This window comes from Scheffersomyces spartinae (genome assembly GCF_019049425.1).
Source record: "Scheffersomyces spartinae strain ARV_011 chromosome Unknown scaffold_4, whole genome shotgun sequence".
In the NCBI taxonomy this organism is placed as follows: domain Eukaryota; kingdom Fungi; phylum Ascomycota; class Pichiomycetes; order Serinales; family Debaryomycetaceae; genus Lizanozyma; species Lizanozyma spartinae.
Window position 1 is genome coordinate 279,566 of NW_025065051.1, and position 23,119 is coordinate 302,684.

The 23,119-nt window shown below is 36.9% G+C and overlaps 10 protein-coding genes across 10 annotated transcripts; 1 reads left to right on the forward strand and 9 right to left on the reverse strand.

The window, feature by feature from the left end:
- Positions 1-96: 96 nt before the first annotated feature.
- Positions 97-1,014, reverse strand: KQ657_003743 (RNA-binding protein; the record flags this gene model as incomplete). The annotated part of the gene is made up of 1 exon (XM_043194440.1): positions 97-1,014. One exon carries the CDS (start codon positions 1,012-1,014, stop codon positions 97-99), a length of 918 nt encoding a protein of 305 aa, XP_043050764.1.
- Positions 1,015-2,308: 1,294 nt separating this feature from the next.
- On the reverse strand, positions 2,309-2,905 carry QCR6 (ubiquinol--cytochrome-c reductase subunit 6; the record flags this gene model as incomplete). Its single annotated transcript, XM_043194441.1, has 2 exons — positions 2,309-2,629; positions 2,837-2,905. 2 exons carry the CDS (start codon positions 2,903-2,905, stop codon positions 2,309-2,311), a joined length of 390 nt encoding a protein of 129 aa, XP_043050765.1.
- A 907-nt stretch (positions 2,906-3,812) lies between these two features.
- On the reverse strand, positions 3,813-5,061 carry RPL8B (60S ribosomal protein eL8; the record flags this gene model as incomplete). Its single annotated transcript, XM_043194442.1, has 2 exons — positions 3,813-4,621; positions 5,058-5,061. The coding sequence occupies 2 exons, from the start codon at positions 5,059-5,061 to the stop codon at positions 3,813-3,815; spliced, it is 813 nt and encodes a 270-aa protein (XP_043050766.1).
- Positions 5,062-5,810: 749 nt separating this feature from the next.
- Positions 5,811-7,154, reverse strand: KQ657_003746 (uncharacterized protein; the record flags this gene model as incomplete). Its single annotated transcript, XM_043194443.1, has 1 exon — positions 5,811-7,154. The coding sequence occupies one exon, from the start codon at positions 7,152-7,154 to the stop codon at positions 5,811-5,813; it is 1,344 nt and encodes a 447-aa protein (XP_043050767.1).
- A 1,695-nt stretch (positions 7,155-8,849) lies between these two features.
- Positions 8,850-10,793, reverse strand: HGT5 (Hgt5p; the record flags this gene model as incomplete). Its single annotated transcript, XM_043194444.1, has 1 exon — positions 8,850-10,793. One exon carries the CDS (start codon positions 10,791-10,793, stop codon positions 8,850-8,852), a length of 1,944 nt encoding a protein of 647 aa, XP_043050768.1.
- Positions 10,794-11,355: 562 nt separating this feature from the next.
- Positions 11,356-12,357, reverse strand: KQ657_003748 (uncharacterized protein; the record flags this gene model as incomplete). The annotated part of the gene is made up of 1 exon (XM_043194445.1): positions 11,356-12,357. One exon carries the CDS (start codon positions 12,355-12,357, stop codon positions 11,356-11,358), a length of 1,002 nt encoding a protein of 333 aa, XP_043050769.1.
- Positions 12,358-13,450: 1,093 nt separating this feature from the next.
- On the reverse strand, positions 13,451-15,823 carry KQ657_003749 (uncharacterized protein; the record flags this gene model as incomplete). Its single annotated transcript, XM_043194446.1, has 1 exon — positions 13,451-15,823. One exon carries the CDS (start codon positions 15,821-15,823, stop codon positions 13,451-13,453), a length of 2,373 nt encoding a protein of 790 aa, XP_043050770.1.
- A 656-nt stretch (positions 15,824-16,479) lies between these two features.
- Positions 16,480-17,604, reverse strand: PEX7 (Pex7p; the record flags this gene model as incomplete). The annotated part of the gene is made up of 1 exon (XM_043194447.1): positions 16,480-17,604. One exon carries the CDS (start codon positions 17,602-17,604, stop codon positions 16,480-16,482), a length of 1,125 nt encoding a protein of 374 aa, XP_043050771.1.
- Positions 17,605-17,808: 204 nt separating this feature from the next.
- On the reverse strand, positions 17,809-19,467 carry KQ657_003751 (bifunctional choline kinase/ethanolamine kinase; the record flags this gene model as incomplete). Its single annotated transcript, XM_043194448.1, has 1 exon — positions 17,809-19,467. The coding sequence occupies one exon, from the start codon at positions 19,465-19,467 to the stop codon at positions 17,809-17,811; it is 1,659 nt and encodes a 552-aa protein (XP_043050772.1).
- A 608-nt stretch (positions 19,468-20,075) lies between these two features.
- USO6 (Uso6p) lies at positions 20,076-22,682 on the forward strand (the record flags this gene model as incomplete). Its single annotated transcript, XM_043194449.1, has 1 exon — positions 20,076-22,682. One exon carries the CDS (start codon positions 20,076-20,078, stop codon positions 22,680-22,682), a length of 2,607 nt encoding a protein of 868 aa, XP_043050773.1.
- Positions 22,683-23,119: the final 437 nt, after the last annotated feature.

A 23,119-nucleotide genomic window follows, 5' to 3' on the forward strand; every position in this document is an offset into this window, starting at 1 on the left:
CATCAATATATTTCTGTATATATATGTTTCCACGTTTTAGAGTGAGAAAAGTAGTTAAGTAGATCTGTATTAGAAGGGGTGTGCGATAGTGGGCGATTATGCTTCAACGGAAGCCTCAGCAGGAGATTCCTTCATCTCCAGCGTTGAGTCAGGATTGGGTGTGTTTCTATCTTCTGATGCTCTTGTATCCACAGCAATATCAACTACAATTGGCCGGCCATTCAATATATGGCCATTCAATTCCGCAATTGCCTTCTTTTGAGATTCCTCATCTGCCAACTTCACAAAGGCAATACCCTTATTCCATGGAGCTCTGAATCTCCTCTTATTTAGCGATGAGTGTGGTACTCTTTGTTTGGGTATATGTATCCATACAAAGTCCAATTCTTTGAATAAATGAGTCAAGTCCTTGGTGGTAACTCTATAGTTCAAATTAGTGATGAAGACTGTATCTTTCGAAGGGGTTCCTTCTGGGGGAGTATTCTTTTCTCTTTCCCCATTATCAGTAGCATTTGATTTGGAAGGTTTCTCACCTTGCTTCTTCTTTGGAGTAGGGGTTTTCTTAGTAATGGTCTTCTTGGAAGTTCCATCATCTTCAGTTTTCAGTTGTGTTTTTGCTTCTGCACTAGCTTCTTTGGCTGCCTTGTTGGCTTCTTTTTGTTTTGCTTGTTTGGCCCAATAAGCCTCATTTTTCTTTTGTTTCTCTTCTTCGGTAGGAGGTGGAACTGCCTTCTTCATGTAAAGTACTCGATGTTTAAACAGCTTCCCGCTATATTCTGCAATGGCTCTATCAGCCTCAGCATCATCTTCGAATTGAACAAACGCAAATCCTAACCGTTTCTTATATGGTATCTTATCAGCGCCACGAGTAATTTCTTTAAAAGGAATGTCAACTTCTGTAACCTTGTACCCCTCAAAGAAATCTCTCAATTCATCTTCGGTTACTTTGTAATTGACATTGCCGATGTAGATTCTGTTTTGAATTACAACCCTCTTGTTTTCTTGAGATGTCATGATGCTTTTTGTATGTTATAATTGAGTTTGCAGTGTTAGTGGCGTTGGAATCGAGTAGTTTATTCTCTCAAGCATTTTTTTCGTTGAAAGCCAGTTACAAAATTTGTGGAGAAAATTGGCTGAGATATGGACAAACAAGCCCCAAAGGGGAACGCTCAAAATAGTGACAACCAAGATTAATGATCTTATTTAACGAATTTGAACAACACGTTTTGTATACCCTTTCATGGACAGGTAATGAATATCACTGAATGAAACAAGAATAGAAATAAAAGTGTATAGCGAATATTGAGTGACATTTCAATATGATCCAAACCATGGGTGTAACGTGGTGGCAATGGTTTGATCAACATTATTTGCGTTGCTCGAAACATTTGTACTTCCAGAATTTTGTAAACGTATTCAATTATCAATTCTTATTGACGAGAATACTATGTATCAAAGAGAACGTATGATTTCAAACCAAGAACCAGTGTAAAAGGTCTTTCATAGACAGGTGGTATTCACATAGTCTATTTTCTCGTCTCAACTTGGGCCGTTGATTCCTTTAGAGATATAAGTTGTCTGGCTCATTCAATCGGGCTCCGTGTAGTGATAGAAACCTGGTTATGAATAAAATATGATTAAAGGGTAACTTTTGTGCTGGGGTCATAGACAGGGGTCACTAATAGATTATGGACTTTGGGCTTCAAAGTTACTTTTATCAATAACACAAGAGATTCATATGAATCAAACATTACTCAGAAGAACTATAACTAACATTTTACAAGTATGAACTTTACGAATAATAGAATGGAAACTTTTTTAAATGTTATTATGCAGTGTGTAGGTGGTGGTCTAAAAGCGGCGAATGCCCAATGACTACTCAAACCAACAAACGTAACGATATATAGAATGAACTTAGGAGGAATATGAATAAAACCAGAATGAACGATACTGAATAAGTGAGAAAAGGAACTTTGATAACTGAATTTAAACCCGTAATCACGCTGGAAGAAGGATAAAAGAATACTATTCATTATGACAAATTAATTTCCCTTCATTCATTCACAGAATAAGTATATGTTTTTATCTCTTCCTCCTTGGCAGTTTTGGAATAATTCATTGAGTTGTGTCCGTTTTGATCTTTTTTTAAATATGTTGGTTGGGTGGTGTATGGATGGGGATGAATAAGTAAAAATACTGAATTTTTATGTAACAGAAGAGGATAATTGTGCAATTCAATATTGGGAAGAAGTATAATGTATATTGTTTGCTGAGCCTGCTTCTAAATTGAAGTAAGGAACAAAGAAGCTTACTTCAACTTGAAAAACAACTTGGGGGCAACACAGTCGTTGATACAGTGCTGTAAGTGGAAGAATTCTTCAACACAGTCTTCCTTGTACTCCAAGTGTTCGTAATCAGGATCTTCTTGAGCTTTGGTAACTCTGTCAACACATTCTTGGAAGTGGTGAGCGTATTCGTGACAAGCAGTGGACTTTTCACATTCTTCCTTCAAAGTGTCCATGGGGTCAACTAATTCATCTTCATCTTCATCTTCTTCTATTTCTTCGTCTTCTTCTAACTCTTCTTCCTTATCTTCTTCAACAGGAGTTTCTTCCACTATCAATTCAGGCTACAATTATCTATGGTTAGTATCTTCAAAGTCATATAAATTAGAGCAGTTTTATTGATTCGGATGGCCCAACATAATGCTCGTTCCACTGGATAAAATGGTTACAGTGACCACTTGATTATCTCCTTTTTACTTCACTGACCATTATTCTTTAATGCGATAACCAAACCAACTTGCTCAACTCAGAATAGCTAAATGTGCACATACCTCTTGTTGTTCTTCTTCAGCGTATGCAGTTGGCATAACTGATTCTATCAAATCTCTGAAAAACGACATGGTGATATTAAACTATGTTGCCAATGGGTTCAGCACTGTAAGAGTAGTAATAACAGCTTCTATTATGTCTAACTAACTGTCGACCCTTTTACGTTTTGAAGTTTTTTTTCGCAGTGCTCAATTGGATATAAGGTGGTTGGCTCACTCCAAGTTACACAAAGGAAGGTTTTTATTTAGTTGTACTGAAGATATTGGTGCGGATCGCACATAAAGCATTATTGCCTCGTTGTTATTGGCTGTTGAGTTAGGCAATTAAGTCACGTGATACATTTGGGTAATCATTATAATGAGGAATTAGCAATCCAGAGTTAATTGTTTAATCAAAGGAAATCTTAAAATATCCACATTATCACTAGCATTTAAGAGTGGGATTTGATTAGAGTTCCAATGGAATCCCTTCTCTTGTAAATATTGTTATTCATTCATAATTCCTTTGCACCGCACATTATGAATGTTTAGGTTATTATTGTTTCTTTCTAGACAAACTCGAAAGGTTAAGTATAGAGATTTGAGAGGTTGTGATTCGAGGTTTCATACGAGTTTAACTAATCTTCTATTGTTTGTTCTGAGTAGGAAAGCTTTTGTTAAAGTATTTTTGGTAGATAGTTCTTATCATATGTAATTGTCTTTTATTTTCTACATTTAATACAAAATTGCTGCAAAAATCATACCTTTATTAAATGTCACAAATACATAGCGGATAGGACACGAAAAGTATGGAATTTGAATGCACTATATTGTGATTGCAGTAACGTCTAATACAAAATGAATAGATATAACGATTAATTGGATTAAGCAGGTTGGCTGATACTATAAGGTTACAGATACATTAAATATATTACAATACGAATATTATATTGATATTATTATAAGGGAGTAAATGTACAATGCAGACAAGTTAAGAAATCTAATCCTTCTTAACGATTGGGACGTCGGATCTCTTAGCTCTCTTCAAAGCCTTAGCTTGAGCCTTAGCACCCATGATACCACCACCCCAGTGCTTCTTACTGTCTTCGTACTTTTCAACAAAGTTAGCGTTGATGGTAGAGACCAACTTAGCCAAAGCAGCTTCATCTTCAGCCTTAACTTCAGTCAAAGCAGCGACGGCAGCGGTCTTTTGGTGAACCAAGGTACCTAATCTGGCCTTACCCTTCACAATGGCGTAAGGAACACCCATCTTCTTACATAAAGCTGGCAAGAAGACAACCAATTCAATAGGGTCAACGTCGTTGGCAATCAAAACTAACTTAGCCTTCTTGTTTTCGATCAAAGAGACAACGTGGTTCAAACCGTACTTAACAACAACTGGCTTAGGAGAGACATCCTTAGCGGACTTACCTTCAGCAATAGCAGCGGCTTCCTTGGTCAATCTTTCCTTCTTTTCAGCAGAGGTTTCTGGTCTGTACTTGTTGAACAACTTAATGGTTTCAGCAGCAGTGTTCTTGTCCAAAGTGTTTTGGAATTGAGCAATGGTTGGAGGAACCTTCAATCTCAAAGACAAGATCTTCTTTTGTCTTTGCAATCTAACATATTCAGGCCACTTGACAAATCTGCTCAAGTTTCTCTTTGGTTGAACAGCTTGACCAATACCAAAGTTCTTTGGAGTTGATTCAATCAAGGGGTTCTTAGAAGCGGCAGACTTAGCAGTCTTGTTAGCCAATGGAGCTGGAGCAACCTTCTTACCTTTTGGAGCCATTTTTGTAGTTGGGTGACAGTCTAACAAGTACAAACTTACAACAAAAGTACGGTTTTTTTTTCAATATCTTTAGGAGCCACCTACAATCGTACAGTCCCAGCTGAAAAATTTTACTGCTTACAGGAATGAGATTGATGCTCGAAGTTGAGATTTTCGCAGCACAAAATTCAACGTGGTTCACGTGATAATAAACACGTGGATAATTCATTTTTAGGGTTTCATGACCTTGAAGTCTGGTACCAAAGCGGCCGTATGGAGAAGATGATTTTGATGTCTCTACAAGTTTAATTAAGTGAAAAATAAGGGGGGATTGAACAGCCAAGCGAAGTTTTGCCCCACTGTGGGGCGTATCGTAATTGTGGATACATCATGCCAGTTCTTAGGTAGTTTGCCTTACTCTTACCCGACCAACTTGATCAAAGAGAAGTTCCCCACAATTTTCGGTGAAGACCAGACTCATCATCACAAACTTAAAAATGGAAAAGTCAGTCATTCGTTCCATAGGAACAGAACGGTAGTGTTCCAATTAAAGTAGGTGGCTTGTATCCTGCATTCTATAGCATAAATCTTAAATGATAGCTCAAAAATCGGAAGCGCATTAAATGCCAGATCTCGGCTTGACGTTGGCTTGATAACGGCAATTTTGTGCTGCTATTAGTGGAATGATGAGCTAGTAGTGTTTCGTTTTCATCTTTTTGGTTTTTGTCACACTTGTCTAATCAGGATTGTGAAAATTAATACATGGACGGCAGTTAACCACGGCACCATCGGAGCACTAAACCAAGCCATCACAACCGGTTTATTGTATGGGATAGGCATTTGCAAGATTCTATTATTATAAACAATTTGAAAGGCAACGGCACAAAAGTGATACCCAGGTAAACCATTGTGATGAATACCTCAAACAGGCATCGTCCCAAAATTGTACCTGTGGAATGCTTACAACAATGTCGGGTAAACGGTTGAGATAGTATGGTGTAACTACTTGGTGTGACTACATTATTGAGAGAATTAGCCAGATAATTTGACATTAAATAATAATAATAATAACAATACCCAATAATCTATATAACCCAAAATTCAAATGAATGCAAGAAGGCATCCATAAAATAAATAAATAAAATAAAACAGCCAAACCAGTAATAACAACAATGTAAAACCAAAAAGAAATATTAGTACATAACAAAAAAATCACTTGAGGGCCGGAACTTAATCCTCCTCAGTAAGTACTTGTGGGAGCCACCTTGGGTTACACCATCCTTTGATGGTGAACTGTTCTCTAGTAACACCAGAATTGGGACTTTGTCCATTTAATAAAACCTTTCCTGACCTTAAATCGCCAGCAGGTTTTAAGCTTGGTTGAGATTGACCCCAAGGGAGATAATTCAGTTTCAACCTTATCAAACTATTTGAAGATGTAGATTTCTTAACTCCATGGGAATTTTCCTTGTAGCCTACAAACACATAACATGAACCATCAACAGTTGAAGCAGGATGATTATCCTTTCTTGGAGGAAGAATCACATTTTTCCAAAGCTTCTGTCTAGACTTATTGGATAAGTCGTTGAAGTAATCAATTTCATACTCATTCCCAAGATAATCACAATATTCATCCTCATCGGAATCTGATAAGTACATTAATCCGAGTACCCTCAGATTGTAATCATGAGCATAGAGTCGGAGAAATTGAGAATTTATACGCAGATCTCGTTGCTTAAATTGGACCTTGGTTTCCTCAAAGGACAAAAGCAGGTCTTCGGGTGTTTGAACGTTAAAAGTTGCCATTTCTTGAAAAGAATGCGACTTGTTTGTAGGTCTAGCATTCCCTGAGACAGAAGGGTTAAAGCACCTAGCATGCTGATTTCGTGAAATTATTAAACTTTTGTCGTCAGTAGACCGAGGATTTAACATACTCAGATAACTGTTTAAAGATATAGTTACTTGAGTCTTCAATGTACCAAATAAAGTAGAAATCTTAGAAGGAAACCTGGATTTCTTCAACATTTTGTTTAAGCAATCTTCAGATTTCTTTCTAGATAAAGAATTATGAATGTGGTGGCCTCCATTTGAGGAGATAAGGGAAACAGTAGGTAATGAGGGAACAGCACCAATGTTGCTCATCAAGGAGTGAGGAGGTAATGGAGTTGAAAGACGAGTACTGACATCTTTCGTAATAGACGGATTCGGTATTGAGGGTTCATCGTGAGTGTAGTTTATTTGGCTATATGGGCTAATAAGATAGTCATCCACATCAACCAAGGAAGATGATGGTGAAGGTGAATCAAGAAGTGTACTTGAAGAGCAAAAGCTATCACTTTCATCTTCATCTTCAGCATCGTTATCGTCTTCACAAATCATAGTATTAAAAGTTGAAGGAAGTAGAGGATGACAGAATGGAGTTGGGGTTGCCAATGTAATATCTGAGTTACACAGGTAATTTAAAGGATGGCTTTTTTGTAATCTTTCGTGGGAGAAATCATTGATACTTATACATCGCTTCACACGAATATGAGCTCTTGAATCTGTAAATGAGCCTCTTGAAGTATGAAGCATAATTAAAAAATTATGACAAGTCTCAAAACAGTTAGTAAACTTTTAGTACCTCAAAATTCCATCAGGACCCCACAGAGTATAAATACTGGTTGCGGGTTAAGGATGTGTAACTAGGATAGCGGCGGTACCAGAGAGATCCATTATGGTTTTGGCGCACTTTTCATACGACGGCGTCTAGTTTGAAATACACAAGGAACACAAACAAGAAAGCCGTCTGTTGTGCATACTGATTATAGTTCCACTAACTTCATAGTTACGGCAAGGTTTATGTAGGTCGCCCGTCTGCTAGAATAGGTAATTCGCGCCGATAGATGCTTTTCCCATACCTTGTTTTCTTGGTTTGCACACAAGACAGTAGCCAAATTTTGAAGGAGGGATGAATGACCATGTATGTCAATGGTAATACATACAATAAAACTATACAATAGCGTTCAACTTCACTCGTATTATTACAACTAGTTACATTTCTGGCTTTTGTGATTGGACAATGTTTATTACTAAACGTAAAGAAATATAATCCCATTTGATACTTGGTATCGTTTTAGCATCAAAGGGTCAATATATTGGATTTATTAGGGAGTGTACAGATGTGTTACTACTAAATATACTTTGCTCCGTGCATGGCACAAATTAAAAAAAATTCCAATCTTTGTAGTTCTCTTGCGTCTTGCGTCAACAAGCTGCTCGCTAACCCGGAATTTTTTGAATTGGATATTTTAGGCTTTTTTGGAGATTTTCAGGATACATTGTTGGTTAGTACACATCATTTGTGAGGCTACAATTCTTCGTACGTATCTCGTGTTTACTTTACCCCCTCGTCCTGGAGAGGCTCTCGTTTATTACTAAATGAGTGCCATAGGATAAAAGTAGTAAGTGGATCGGTTGTTTATCCGTACGGTCAACGGCTCCTTATCTTCTGTTGAGGTTATCCTCGCAAAAGTCTCGTAAAGTATTAATCGAAAATGTGTTAACCGATGTCAACTCATGTTCTCGTCTAAATGAGCTCAAATTCTTCCCTTCTGGGAACTTAATAAGATAAAAGTACAATTACTCAATTAAGCCAGGGAACTTTCGTTAGCGCGACATCCTATCATAATTATCTTTATCATAGAAATGTATGCTTGATAAAATGATACCGCCGCAATATCACGCCTGTAGCAGATAAACTTGTTTCGAGATAATAACAGATGTAACACAATATACTCTTTTGATTTGACTGATAACATTACATACTGTGTGCGGGGCTCTTGTTCATTTATTTTCGGAATAAGAATTAACTCCTATTTCCTTTTTTACGCCCCGATGAATTGAAAGCCAAAAGTTTTTGAACAAAGATCGAATTTGGTTGTTTCAAATATCTGTGTATACTGAGCCACCCTCTAAATTGTAAAACGGTTTGAGCGCAATGGATTGCCTATTTGGGCAAGTCCCGTAGCAAACAATTTCTGTTTAGGATAGCCTATGCGGAAATATATTTGTCACGTTTCCATTTTACTTGCAACCACCTAAAAGGATCCAGTAACCAGGTTAGGAAGTTCTGTTAGAACATTATCAATTAGTAGCTATAATGGGTTTCGAAACCCGTAGAGAATAGTTATAAATTTATTGCTTCAAATTAATAATTTAATAATTTTTAAACAAAGTAACCATACATAGTTTTAATTATGAAGTAGCTCCCTTGTTTATTATGTCCCTCTAACTATCTGTATGATCGTTTTTAACACCAATTCTGGGTATATTCTCAAGTTCAAAACTATCTTGTGTTAACAATGTATCACCCGTAGTGCTACCATTTCCAGGTCCGGGATTCATTTCCGAATTGATAAAATTCATTGGTATAGGCGTGTGTTGTGCCTTCTCATCACCAAACATTTTATCAATGTCCTCCAATTCAATACCTTTTGTTTCAGGATAATAGAATATAACACATATAACACTAATAACACAACTCATGGCAGGGAATAAATACATTGCCCAACCAATTGATTTTTGTGCAATGGGGGTCAATTGACCAACGATCCAATTCGCAAACCAATTAGCTGCAACTGCCAAAGAAACACCTTTTGAGCGGACTGCCAATGGGTATATTTCTGGTGGAATTAAATATCCAATTGGACCCCAACTGTATCCAAAACAACCATTGTATATAATGACCAATATTGCTACCAGCATGGGTGTGTATGATTTATTTAAAAACATCATCAATGATACCAATGAAAGCAGTACGCACATAGTCAAACCACCCAGTATTAATATTGGCTTTCTACCCCAAACATCAACAAGGAAGAATGGAATCAAAGTACATGCCAAATAAACCGTGGAATTGATTCCCGTCATTAAGAGAGCATCCGCATCTTTGAAACCAGCCTCACCAAATACCATAGGTGCATAATAACTGATAATATTAATACCATTAAATTGAGCAAATGCTAATGCAGAACACCCGATAAAAATCCGAGATTTATAATTTCGGAACAACAGCTTCCAAGAACGAGTATGCTTGGGATATAATTCTCTTTCCTTAAGAATGGAATTTTTGATGATAAAAAACTCCTCAACTGGCTTCTCTAACAGTTTGTCACTATCAGCATATAAAAGACTAAGAACATTAAGCCCCTTCTGATCTAAATCAACATCCAAAAGCCATCGAGGCAGCTCAACAACAAATAGGCCACCAACTAGTAAAATGAAAGCTATGACAACTTGAATAAATAACGGGAGTCTCCATGCAAGATGTCTATCTTTATTTGTATCGAGAAAGTAGCAAAAATAATCGATCCAAACACTTAAACTATAGCCTACTATGTTTCCAGTAAATTCACCACATACAAGCTTCCCTCTCTCCTCACTTGGACTAATTTCACATTGATACAGCGGAACAACTGTCAGTAGAACACCAACTCCAAGTCCACTGAATACTCTCCCCACTGTGAACACAGCCAAATTATTAGCAAAGGACTGAAGAGTTCCACCCAAAATAAACACTGTTGTTCCCAATAGTATTGTCCTTTTACGTCCGATGGAATCAGAAACTTTGCTAACCAAAATAGAGCTGACCATAGCACCTATCTCCAAAATTGAAATGACAAACCCTAATGTCTCTGGATTGGGATCATGGAAATAGTTCTTGAACAGCTTGAATGTAATAATACCACTACATACGCCTTGTTCGTAACCGAATAAACTAACAAAGAGAGATACGAAACCACTGGTAAAATAAACTAATTTCTTACCTTTTAGCAGGTGTTTGGCTTGGTACTTAATAAAGTTGAAATCAACATCAGTGTAAACGTTTCCGAAATCATCAATATAATTGTTCCCACTTTTCCCATGATATCCCATGGGTATAAATGGTGACTCGATATCGATATCCGTCTTGAAATCGTGGTCAAACACGTCTTCATCGTTATGCCCTGTTACGTTTGAACCCTTCACTGGATTCGTACTATTTTGCGAGGACGATTGATGTGATCCTGCCAATTCAGTAATCTCTTCCTCATCAAATTCATTATTGCTTACGACGACAAATGGACTTCCATGTGAATTCTGAGAGTCATTATTGTTGTTATTATCCTTATTAAATGTGTTTATCTGTGAGGGGGGATCTCCAGTGTGCAATGGCTGATACTGGGTAACCATCTTGAACAAGCATTAGTGATTAATTTAACAACTTATTATGGCACAATTACCTTCACCATTTAGTCCCAAATGTGAGTGTGAATTTTTACTTGACTTTTGTTTTAGTTTACGGGTTGGATGTTTGGTCGGAAAGTTGTGGGGTGTGTGCCACTAAATAATTATGACGTTGTGCATTCCTCAACTAGACTACATATCTGATTTTCCCCTTAAAAGTGTCGCGCTACCTACAAAACGCGGCACGAGACTCTTGTTTTGTACCAGCGACCTTTTTAAACCGTTTTGTATTACATTTGTTGCCCTGACGTTGCAAATACTTATTAGTTAACGGCGAATATATCAATAAATGAATAAATACAACCTGTTATGACCAAAAGCTAAAAAAAAAAAAAGAAAAAAGGGAAAAATGTTAAATGTTAATAGTTGATTGTCAGGTCATCTGTATCTTATACAAAACAGGCAAATTGAACGTCTTCAACTACAACAAATCACACTAAAAGTTCCAGTCAAATGCTGCAGGTTTACGGAGTATTTGTTGTTTGCTCTCAAAATGCCATCAACACAATCAAGCTTTCTTAGTGTTACGCTTTAAATAACTTTCAATATAGAAAGCACCGAATAAAGCAGTAAGAGGTGCAAGGTACCCGACATTCATAAACAAAGCCAATGCTTGATCAGATGTTTGTATGCAACTAGTCATGATTCCATCAGGATCGGCCAAGTAGACAAATGAATGGAATGCAGCTAATGAACCACCAATAACGAACTGAGCAATCTGCATTGAAGTTAATGATCGTTTGAAGGCATTGGGCACTCTAATTTTAAGGCACAGCAAGCTAAAGTAAAAGTACATTAATGAGTGAATAAATGAGTTGAAAACAACGAAAATCCAAATAGGAGGAGATTGGAAACGAACACCAGCCCACATACACATCATAGCTCCAGCATGATGGTAACTTTGTAACAATGAGGATGGGCGGCCCTTTAATAAGATGATAATGGTGTCAAGAACTTCATAAAACTTGGACATATAAAACCACCAACCGTAAACTTGTAAGTTATGGTATGCAAACTTACTAGAATCGGCAAAGACTCCATTTTCAATATCACAAACTGTGTGCCAAAAAGTATCAAATCTAGAACCACCGGTAGTATGAGTCCATTCAATGACATCCATAGTTTTTCTTAAAGCAGCGGTAAAGCCAAAAAACGTCCAGACAGAATAAACACAGAGAAAGACGTTGTGCAAAAATACAACAAACTTGAAGATATTAGTTTGAGCAATTGCAAATGGTGCAGCAGGAACCTTTTTGGTTTCCTTCTTGGACAATTGCTTGTCCGTTGGAAGACCAGCCTTTCTCAACTGACGCTTGACCACGAAGGGATTGACAAAGTGGACAAAAGAGAAGTAAACAAGAGCAATGGTCATGGGGAATGATAAATCCATTGATGTTTCATAAATTTTGGTTAACCAAGTACTTTCGAATGGAGATTGTTGGATAGGACTGTCCATTTTAGGAATGGAGAGAAGTGCTCCGGAGGGGAGCCCAAACATAACATTACCCATTTTGATCTAAAGTTGATGAGAATAAATAAGATAATGTGGAAAGGAAAAGAAGAAGAAGAAGAAGAAGAGGAAGAAAGGAAGAAAGGAAGAAAAGAGTTGGGCTGTGGAAATCATATCAAATATACAGAGCAAAAAATTTGATTTCGCAGTATTTGGTATTCCTTGGGTGCAGCTCCTATAATGGGGAACAATCCAACCTTGGAGGATGAGCCTTAATGCAGTTGCAGTAGTCTACTGCATCTTGTGTTGCATAAATAAGGGCAGTTTTAATGATTTCCGGATTATGGACATTTAAAGAACAAGCAAACTCCTGGAACATAGGGATGTGGCTACTTTAATTTAAAAGGGCCCATTTGATCCCATTACATGGTGAATTTCAGTATGATTTGGTTCTTCAAAGCGATGTACTGCCCCAAGCAAATGCAGTCCAACTCTGTTTGTAGTTATTGTGGGGTGGGTATATGAAGGATTCGGCTTTTCATCCTGTTATCCTACAATCAAAATCTAACTCTCTACCCAACACAATTGCCTATTTTTTTTTTTATTTTTCTACCACCGGTCGTCAGCTCAACGCAGCACACGACTGACATAGAATATCCGGCGTTCAAGTGAAATGCCCAACTTTTTTGATTTCAAGTGAGGCTATTTGTAGACCGACTTTGTGACAATCATAAAGATATCTTTCTCCGTTGAGACCATATTAGCATTTTGAGTAAAAGGATGGGGTTCGAGCAATATCCAAATACAGTTAATCACCCCCAAGAACTAATTTTTTGTTGGGATTGTTTGTATGATTTTCTAAGTATATTTCCATAAAGGGCAACTTGGGTGTAATGTACGCTGTTTATGTCTCATTACAGAGGGGATGATTTCATCGAGATCATTCTTGTGTAAAACTTAAGCTTTACTGTGAAAATCAACGCATTCGCTAAAAAACCTTAAACTATACAATTGCTGCGAAATAATATGTAAAGAACTACATGGACAATAAAAAAGTATTCATTTATTCATGTGTAGTTACAAACACTCTGAGTATACAACGGGTATTAATGCGAGGCATACGATATGCCAATTTCGCTAGTCAAAAACCAGACTAAGTGATGATTTTCTTACGTCTATTAGTATTGTGATAATTCATGCCAATCTTGGAACGAGCCAACTTTGAAGTGGAAACCTGTGGTGTAGGCGTCAGGGTATTTGTGATAGTTCTCAACTTAAAGTTGGTGCTAACAAACACGATTGGATCATATTTGAGTTCTTGCTTATCTAATATCATAATACGGTTCTCCCTCAAATATGTAGTTAAATCTTTAATAGCCACCTGGGCTTTATCATCTTCGTAATATGACAATATAATTTGTTGACACATTGTGTTTTCCTCGTATATAGGACGGATTAAGGCTTCTACTCCAAGCATCATCTTAAAGGGAATAAAACATTTCAGGAACATATCCAGTGGTATCTGGTGGTTAGTGTTGTCAATCAATTTGAATTCAAAGTTTTGAGGCATCATTGACTTCAATTTTTGAGCACATTGTTCAGGTTTTTTATCGTAACCCATGATTGAAATAACAACCTCTTGTTCCACTGTACTATGAAAATCATCCAACAGTTGAGGCCATTTTATAAAGCATCCAAATTCAAGCTCAAGTTGATGGATTTCTCCCAATTTATTGTGCGCCAAAATTAACAAATATTGAGACTTGAAAAGCTTGAAACGAACAACGTTGTATTTGTGGTTACTCAAGCCACACATGCGGTCAATTTCCAGCTTGACCAAAAGAATGTTACGGGCATTTTTCTGAGGACATTTGATGACCACATTACTATCACGTGTAAAGGTGTATCTATTGCTATTGGTGATAGTTTCATTTTTGCTTTTAGAGCTAAACTTGATGAACACATTGTATTTTTTCATAATGGATTGAATAACACTTCCTCCGTTTCCAATAATGGACTTGTGGAATAAGTCTGGAACATTGAACTGTAAATCACATGGTAATTCCAATTCGAACAACTCTACCCCCTTTATTAAAGTATTGATATCATTATTGAGAATCAAGTCAATGTGGAAGTTATATTCATTATATGGCTTAAATTTGATGACCAATTTTTGGTTCAAAGTTGTCAAAATCTTTTGAATTTTACCATTTTTTTTTCCACTGATGAAGTCCTTTTGAGAGTTGTTCAACTCCAATCTTAATTTCAATTGAATCTTGTTATCGAGATGTTGTGATACTTGGTCATGACTCATCATCATGAGCATTTCTTTAACTTCCATTGAAGATCCAACTATTTGAGCTCCAAAATGATTGCAAGTCAAAGAACAATTTTTCTTTAACAGCGATATCAAATAAGATTCAAGGACTTGATCATTTTTTCCAATGGAAGTGAAACTAATGAAAATCTGATAGAATTGTGAAGTTAATAACGCCAATTCATGAATAGATTCTTCGACTGATTCAGCGTTAGTACCGAAAACAGTTATTTTATTATCAATACATCCTAACCCTGGAGCATCGATAAAAGTTCCATGTTTAATCATAATCTGAAGAAAATCTCTTTGATTTTTTAATAACATCAAGTCTAGTTTTGACTTTGATATTTCAATTTGCTTTGCATATACTTTGTATGTGATGTTGCTAATCAAAGTTTTTGTTAACAAGATCTCCAGAATATCCCGAGCACTCAACCAAATTCTAACTTGATCTTGCAGGTCTTTGGAGGGATCACCAAATATATAAGGAGTTAAATCTGGAATATAGATATTGACATTCAGTTGTTGAGCAAGTTGAGTGAAATTTGTCAAGTCTGCTCCACCTATCAATGGAATCAAGTTGAGACTAATATCATAGCTATCAATGATCAACCCTTGAATCATGGAATCCACGAGTATTCTTAACTGAGATTCGCAAGCTGCAATTTGATCATGATTTCCCAATATATAAATTGGTGAATTGCCTATTGAAGGGTTAATTCTATGATGAAAGTCTGTTTGATAATCACTGAACATGTCGATTTCAACGTTGTAAAAACTGGCCAATTTATTCAATCCGTTAACAAAATCTTGGGTAATTTCATTGAACTCATGATGATTCAATATTATCTCTTTGAAACTAACTTGATTGTATGATTTAAGAACTAAAGGGCGAGTTTTTTCTATGAAGTCAAGTGTACCCTTGAGAGAAACAGAAATAAGACTGGTTAATCTTCCTGAAGACGACTGCTTCAAGATTGAAGGCTCAGTTAAGTGAATGCTGTTGGGATGATGGCAATTAGAATTAATGTTTTGAACTGTCTTCCAAAAAGGGTCCAAGTTATCAATGATATGGTATTCATCTTGAGTGCTTAATAATTGTTCAATCCGCCATAACCCAGATTTGCTTTGAAATACTGGGATCAAACTCTTTGGCTTAATTAAGTAAGAGTATTCAAAATTCAACACCACCGTATGAATGTCTGACATTTTTTTGTTTGCAAAGTATATTATTATGCTGTTATAAGATTCAGTCAACAAAATACAACCAAGGTAGTCACACTTGTAACAATAATTATTGGTACCGTTTGTGCTGCTGCTTACTGTTTGTACTGCTGCTTCTCAAGCTCCTCCTTAGTTATTTGTTTCTTTGTTCGACTTTTTGCTGTACTATATACCCCAGTGTCTTTGGTAGCTGGCTGCGAAGGATGATGTTCTTCAGTTACCCTTTTGGGAGAATATGTATACAATTAAGGAGGTTATGGTGGAAGCACGTAAATCAAATGGGAGGGTCCCTTTGTATCACATAAGAGCCATTACTATTCCGAATTAGGTAGTTTTTCAAATCACCGATAACAATTTACTCTATTTAGCATTTTGGTGACAAAACTAAAATACTGCCCAATTGGGCCATTTAGGTCATAGGATATTGCTTAAAGTGGTACTTGGATCTTTATGTAGAGGTCACAACAGATTATGATAAATACCTATAGAAGTAATAGTAACACTTGATTTACTGGTATTTGCTGGTTGCAAGCGTTCAAATCAAATTGTTTTAAGCCGGAATATGTAATTAAATAATCTATGATCTGGACTTTGCTTTTCTTAATATTGTATTATGTCTTTAAAAAATTGTCATGTCATCATCAGACTCGCTTGGCATCCCATACATAAACCATTTCGTCCCAACCAGTTGTAGTTACCCATCCAGGTTCTCCCCACAATGAATAATCGCATCCAATTACAAATTCTTTATGAGTTCGGAATACCCCACGACATCCTCCTCCCATTTGCAGAACCCCGCGTGCTCCATTCAAAAACCTTGCTCTTTCATTCGATGAGTCTCGCCAAATACGGCTGGTCATATCATAACTTGTAGACATTAACTCTTGAGCATCATGAGGAGACCACTGTACTTTTCTCACAGCAAATTCGTGACCCAAGAGCTCATTCATAGGTGATGGGCCGCGGGTATGGTATGCTGGAGAAGGTGCCCCAAATGCATTGGGTCTGTCTATCATACGTAAATCCCAAATCCTGATGGACTTATCTGTACCTCCAGATGCTATAACTGTAGGCTTATACTTGTTCCAATCGCAAGTTAATGCCTCTAATCCGCCGTGAGCTATAAAGTCTAATTGAAGCATGTCGGGCGATCGTATATCCCATACAGATACATGAGAGGAACCATTGCAACTTAAAATGGTAGAGGGTGAATGAGGTGAAAACTGGGCATTGTAGACGCAATTAGCAGTACTTCCGGGGTTTTGATGATTTGCTTGATGTGACATAGGAGGTTGATTGATTTGAACTGTCTTTGTAATGGAATCTATTTGAGGCTGTAACGTCATAAGACTGGTGTTCCTAGACGGAGTCCATACTTTAATCAGACCATCCCATGATGCAGTCACAAATTTATCTTTCTCCACTAAGTTCCAGTTCACACTGAAAACTTCTCTTAGATGTTCTTTCCAGTTCATCACTGGAAATTGTCCTACAGTAAAATCGAACAATTTCACCAGCCCATCTCCACTTGCTGTGGCAACTTGGTTCTCATGAACCTCACTCCAACTAAGGTCGAATAATCCATCTTGGGTTTCCCAGCTGATAGGAGATGTTATGGAACCATTGGGTTCAATATTGAGAATATAGAGTCGACCATTCCCAACTAAACCATAGTTAGCAGCAGTGGCAACTGCTAATTTACTATCAAAGAAAGGTGAGTACTGAACACCGTAGCCATTGTAACCAGTCGTTCTGAATGAAAGCATATCCACGCTGAGATTCTCTTGGCTAATAATGGTTAGTCCGATATGGTCTTTGAATGCTTGTGCGAGGTCTCTTGCCAATTGGAGTCAAAGATATACTTTAATCACGTGATATTCATACTCCAATATACATTTGTTAGTTTACCATTACACAGGATATGTTAAATGCAATCATTATATAATTCTATGCTGTTTCTAATAAATACACTACAATTCAAAAGGCTTTGCGTCCATATATTTGACAGCTGCAAGGGCCCCAGGGCTCAAGTCCAGCTTCTCCAACAAACCAAATTGCAAACTATCTCCAATAAATAAAGCTGCCTTTTGCCCAGCGTATTTCAAATAATCAAAGTCATCATCCGATGATGTAATAGCTTCTTCTACTACAATGCCATCATCATTAGCAGCAGATGGAGGTGTTCCAGTCTCTGAAATGACTAAATTCTCCATATTGCTTGTGATACTATAAGTAGAATCAACGACCCTTTCTTGCGTGGAATTTAAAATTGCTAATTTATTAAGGGGACCATTCTGGATAACACCCCACAAACACCAATAAGTCGAAACAGAACTTCTCCAGAAGATACACTCATTATACAATTTTTTGATTTCAAAGTTGATTAACTCCATCAAGTTTTTTGCTTCCAAGGTATCATCAGCTTCAGTCTTCAAATTCGAAGTGGGGTACTGGAAGTCATATTCAACATAACTCTTGATGAAATTCAATTGCTGATTCTTAGTAGGAAATTTGTTTTCATCCATATAGTAGGAACGAGTTTCGTCATGGTAATCTGCCATCCACTCACAAAAGTGATTAGCCAAATCAAAAGCAGGGAAATTTGCACCCAGGTACTCAAAGTCAATAACTACCAAATTGTTATCACGGTTGTGTGAGGTGGAAACAAATTCACTGTCATTTTCACTACCATCTTTGACAAGTACCTCACTTTTATCAAACAGCTCATGCAAAAGTAAATTACCATATTGAGCATCATTATGACAAAATTTGAAGTTTGAAGGAATACGCTCATTGTCGTATTTGCCAAACAACCAACTTTTATATTTGAAGATTAACTTTTTGAAATCGGCAAATGACATGAGGAAAACTTTCTCTTGCAATTCTTCCAGGTAATCAGCTAAACAATCATTCTCAAAAACATTCATCCATTTGTATATGAATTTCCAACAAGTGGGTAAATCACTTACTAAATCCTCAATGTCCAAATCCATCTTATAATGTAAGTCTTTCATACGTCTCCCCAATATTTGAGATAATACATTATCCCTAATATCAGTTTTGTTTAAAGTTCTAAAGCCTTCCAAGAATTGCTCAAACCGACCATTAGTGAAAATTCCGAGCATACGAGGTCCAATTTTCTTCAGACTCAACTTAATTAAACAATTCAATTCCAGGTCTCTATCAATAATCAGTTCAGTAGACTTACCATATACACGTAATAATAACAGTGGTAATGTCTTTTCGGAATCGCGATACTCCAATTTGTAAACTGAGTTTGTCAATGCACCACTGATACGGTTAATGGACAAATTAGCAGGTAACAATGTACGTTTGTGCCATTTGCTAATTTTTAATACTTTAATCAATGCAATAACATCTTGTTTGAAAAACTCTAATGGTAAAGAATTATCCAAGGTAGTCAGAACAGAATTAACTGGCTTATCCCCTCCCTTTTCTAGGGTGGACAAACGTGGTAATGACAGACTACTCAAAGATCGTCTGGAAGGACCAAGTGAAGGTCTTCTGGTTGCGCTAGTCGACCTGGAGTTAGCAGTACTATTTCTAGTTCTTGACCGTGACCGATTTCTCGTAGGTGTATAAATGCTTGATGCTGGTGTGATTTCCATATTTTCTGTTGCAAATGCCAATTGTATATATACAAAACTGAATCTCTCGACCAGAAACTACGTCACAGTGTAGAATTCTAAACCGTTAAGGGTCCAAATAAATGGACTGCTAAAGGGCGATATGGATATAATACGATCTTTATAGACGTCCGAGCGCTACCATGATTATTTATCCGCGCAAAGTTTCCACATGCTTCTCAACAAAGATATCTGTTGTTAGGCCTGATAACATATATATAATATTTGATGATACATAGTTGAGCCCAGATAGGATAGCCGTAATGGGATCAATACCTGATTGGACACGGAGATCATTGATTTATAGTAGTGATTCGTTTAGTTTTGTAACTGGTAATCCCCAGAGTGGAAACACAAATGCATCGTGTACTCTTACTTGACATGACCCACATTTTTGAGCTATCAGTTGTTTTGAGCTACCCATCATTACTATCCAAATAAGGTTATGTCGCAAAAATCTCGAAACAGCAAATTGAATCATCTTTCAAGACATACCAAAGTCAAAGAGATCTGATGTGGAAAATAAATAGAACACACATTACTTTGGACAAGGCAGTTGTTAGCGTGTTCGTCGCAAAGCAGGATGTACAATGTCGTTGACTACTATTCTCTTCTTAATTGTGATAGTACTTCTGTTTATTGTGTACTTCGAGGTTAACAAGAAGCCAGCACAGACAACTGACGAAGTTGAAAATAAGTATGAAGACCTAATTTCACAATTACAAAAACAATTAAAAGAAAAGTCATTGGAATATGAGAAGTTAAAAACTCAGCATACGGCTCTCGAAAGCAGGGAAAGAGAAACTAAAGTGTCATCTCTGAGTTCACTCAACGTGCTTAAGCAACAGCTTCATGATGTGAACTTGCAACACGATGCTTCAAGAGCATCTCAAAAATTATTGGTACAGAAAAACATGGAGATGGAGTCAGAAATAAAGCAGCTTCTGATTCGTGTGTCACAATTGACGTCCGAGAATGTCGAAAAGACTAAAGAATTCGACCAATTAGAATCTCTGTATGATTATAAGTTGAACAAAGAAATAACAACTTTAGTAGCATCAAGAGATTTACAGATTGCTAACTTGGAAGCGAGATTGAGGGCAGAAGAAGAATCAAATACTAAAATTAAACAAATAACTGACGCTTTGGTGGCCAATGCCACTAAAAATATGACAGAGTATACTATTCAAATTGAGCAGCTTAAGGCCGAATTAGCCGATGAAAAGGTAGATTTGGAGACAACAAAGACCTCCCTTCTTGAGAAAGGAATTGAATTACAAAGTCTTAAGGGTGACCGTATGGATCTTAAGAAAAAGTTGGAATGTACTGAGTTAGAATTTGAAGAAACCAAGATGGCTCTCACGGAATACCATGAAAATGAATCCAAAATCACTAAAGAGAAAGAGTCTTTAAGTGAACAAGTTAATGCTTTGAATGAAGAGAAATTGGCTCTTAATTCTCATGTTGAATCCTTAAAGTCAGAGGCGACCACTTTGAAATCTGAAGTTGCATCTTTGACTCTGGAAGTGGATTCTTTGAAGACCACAGTAAATTCATTAGAGAATGAGATAAACGATTTGAAGGCAGCTAGCATTAAACAATTACCTGATAAAGAAAAAGAAGATAATGGAACTCAAGTTGCTGTTAAAGAAGGAGAATCAGAAACTAACAATTCAAAACTTGATGAAGAAGAATTCCAAGTTGAGAAAGTTAGCGAGATTCCAGATGCCATTGAGCCTAAAGTTGATATGGAAAAGGGGACACCAATTGAAGAACATATATTAAAGACTGATGAAAGTAAACGGGGAAATGACGAGGAGATACAATCATCTAAAGAGGCCCACACAAGTCAATTTAAAATTGAGACCCTTCCTACAAGTGAAACCAATGAAGTTCAAGAGGAGCGTCAAGAGAAAGTAAGCGACACTGAAACAGATGAGAAAGAGCTTACAGATAGTGATATAAATATAGAATCAAGTAAGCAAAATGGAAGTAAACTTGGAATTTTTTTGCACGCAACAGAAGGTACTGATAATAATTTGGGGGACCAATCTGATGCTGTTCAGGTACAAAATGAACATGACAACAATGATTTTGAAGAAACAAAAGAGGGCCAAGCACCAGATAAACGCAATGCCCGCGACTTGAAGAAGTCTGAAATCATTGAACCACAAGATGGCAAAAGTCCTGCGGAAATTGAGGAATTGAAGGATACAGAACAAGAATCCATACCCGACTTGGAGGAAGCTGAAGCTGGATCTAATGTGACATTAAATGCCACAATTAGCAATGAAAATAAAAGCAAAGATTTAAATGAAACTACAATGGAAAAAACAATCGATGATGATGTCAAGTCATTAGCTAATGAATTGAACACTGACAAAGTTGAAAGAGGTGATAATTTTCTGAGCGAAGAAGCCAAAGAAGAGCCACCGGAGGAGTTACCTGACGAGAACCAGGACTCCAAAAGGGAAACTGTCATTGAAGATCAAAATGTTTCAAAAACCACATCTGACGCACAAATTGCCCCAGAAGCCACAAAGCCAAAGACCTCTGAAGAGGTCAAGGAGCCACTAGAAAATGTGATTCCATCACAAAAGAAGCTGAATGAGGAATGGGAACAAGAAAATGCTGCTGCAATTACGAAATTACAAGATAAGATTGTTCAACTTCAAAATTCAGTTGAGGGAACAGAATCTGATACAACATGTACGGAACTCTTAAAAGCTTTAAAGGACAGAATTGAAATTGAGACAAACAGAGCACAAGATTTAAAAAGTAAACTAGATTTGCATGAAGCAGCCGAAAATGTCAAAACACAGGCAATGCGAGAGCAATTACAGACATTAGAAAACCGAAATGAGATTTTAAATCAAAAAGTCGAAGAATTGGAAGCTTCAAGCAAAGTACTTAAGAGTAATCTGGCAAACCAAGACATTCTTACCACTAATAATAAGGCAAACGATGTGGAACACAAAACAGATGATTCGGGAGTCGACATGCAGGAGGAAGGAATGATTACTGATAAAGACGATAAAGTAATTCAAGACGATAACGAAGACGAGGAGAATCAGCAACTAATGGATGATGAAAATATTATTAAAGCACAAGCCACTACAGGAATGTCGCCACTGAAGAGAAGCCCCAACAAGAAGAACAAGAAAAAGAAGAACAAGAAGAATCTGACAACATTTTAGAGGACCAATTTATTGGGTTCCGGAGGTCCTGTATGGAATTTAGGTTATTATTAGAATTGCTGTGTTGCGATTACGTAATAATGTTAACTTACTGACCGAACCTAGGTTTACGAATTAAGCGGAATATTCCCAGAATTCTGCTCGTATTTTTTTGTCAATGATGATCAACCAACCGACGGAAATAAGTATAACCACCCCGTTAACTTGTTATAGTCAAAGTGCCGCCATCATGCCGAAATCTGCTTTGGAATTGTTCATGCTAAAAATTTCATCGAAACAAAAATAGCAGCCATGCATGAAAAACTTTGATTCCGATAAAGTAATGGAATATCCTTGTTCCAAATAAGCGAAATTATTCTTCAGTTTCATTAATAGAATTATAATGTAACGAACACTACATCACACCACACACTACTCTACACTACAGTAAACCACAT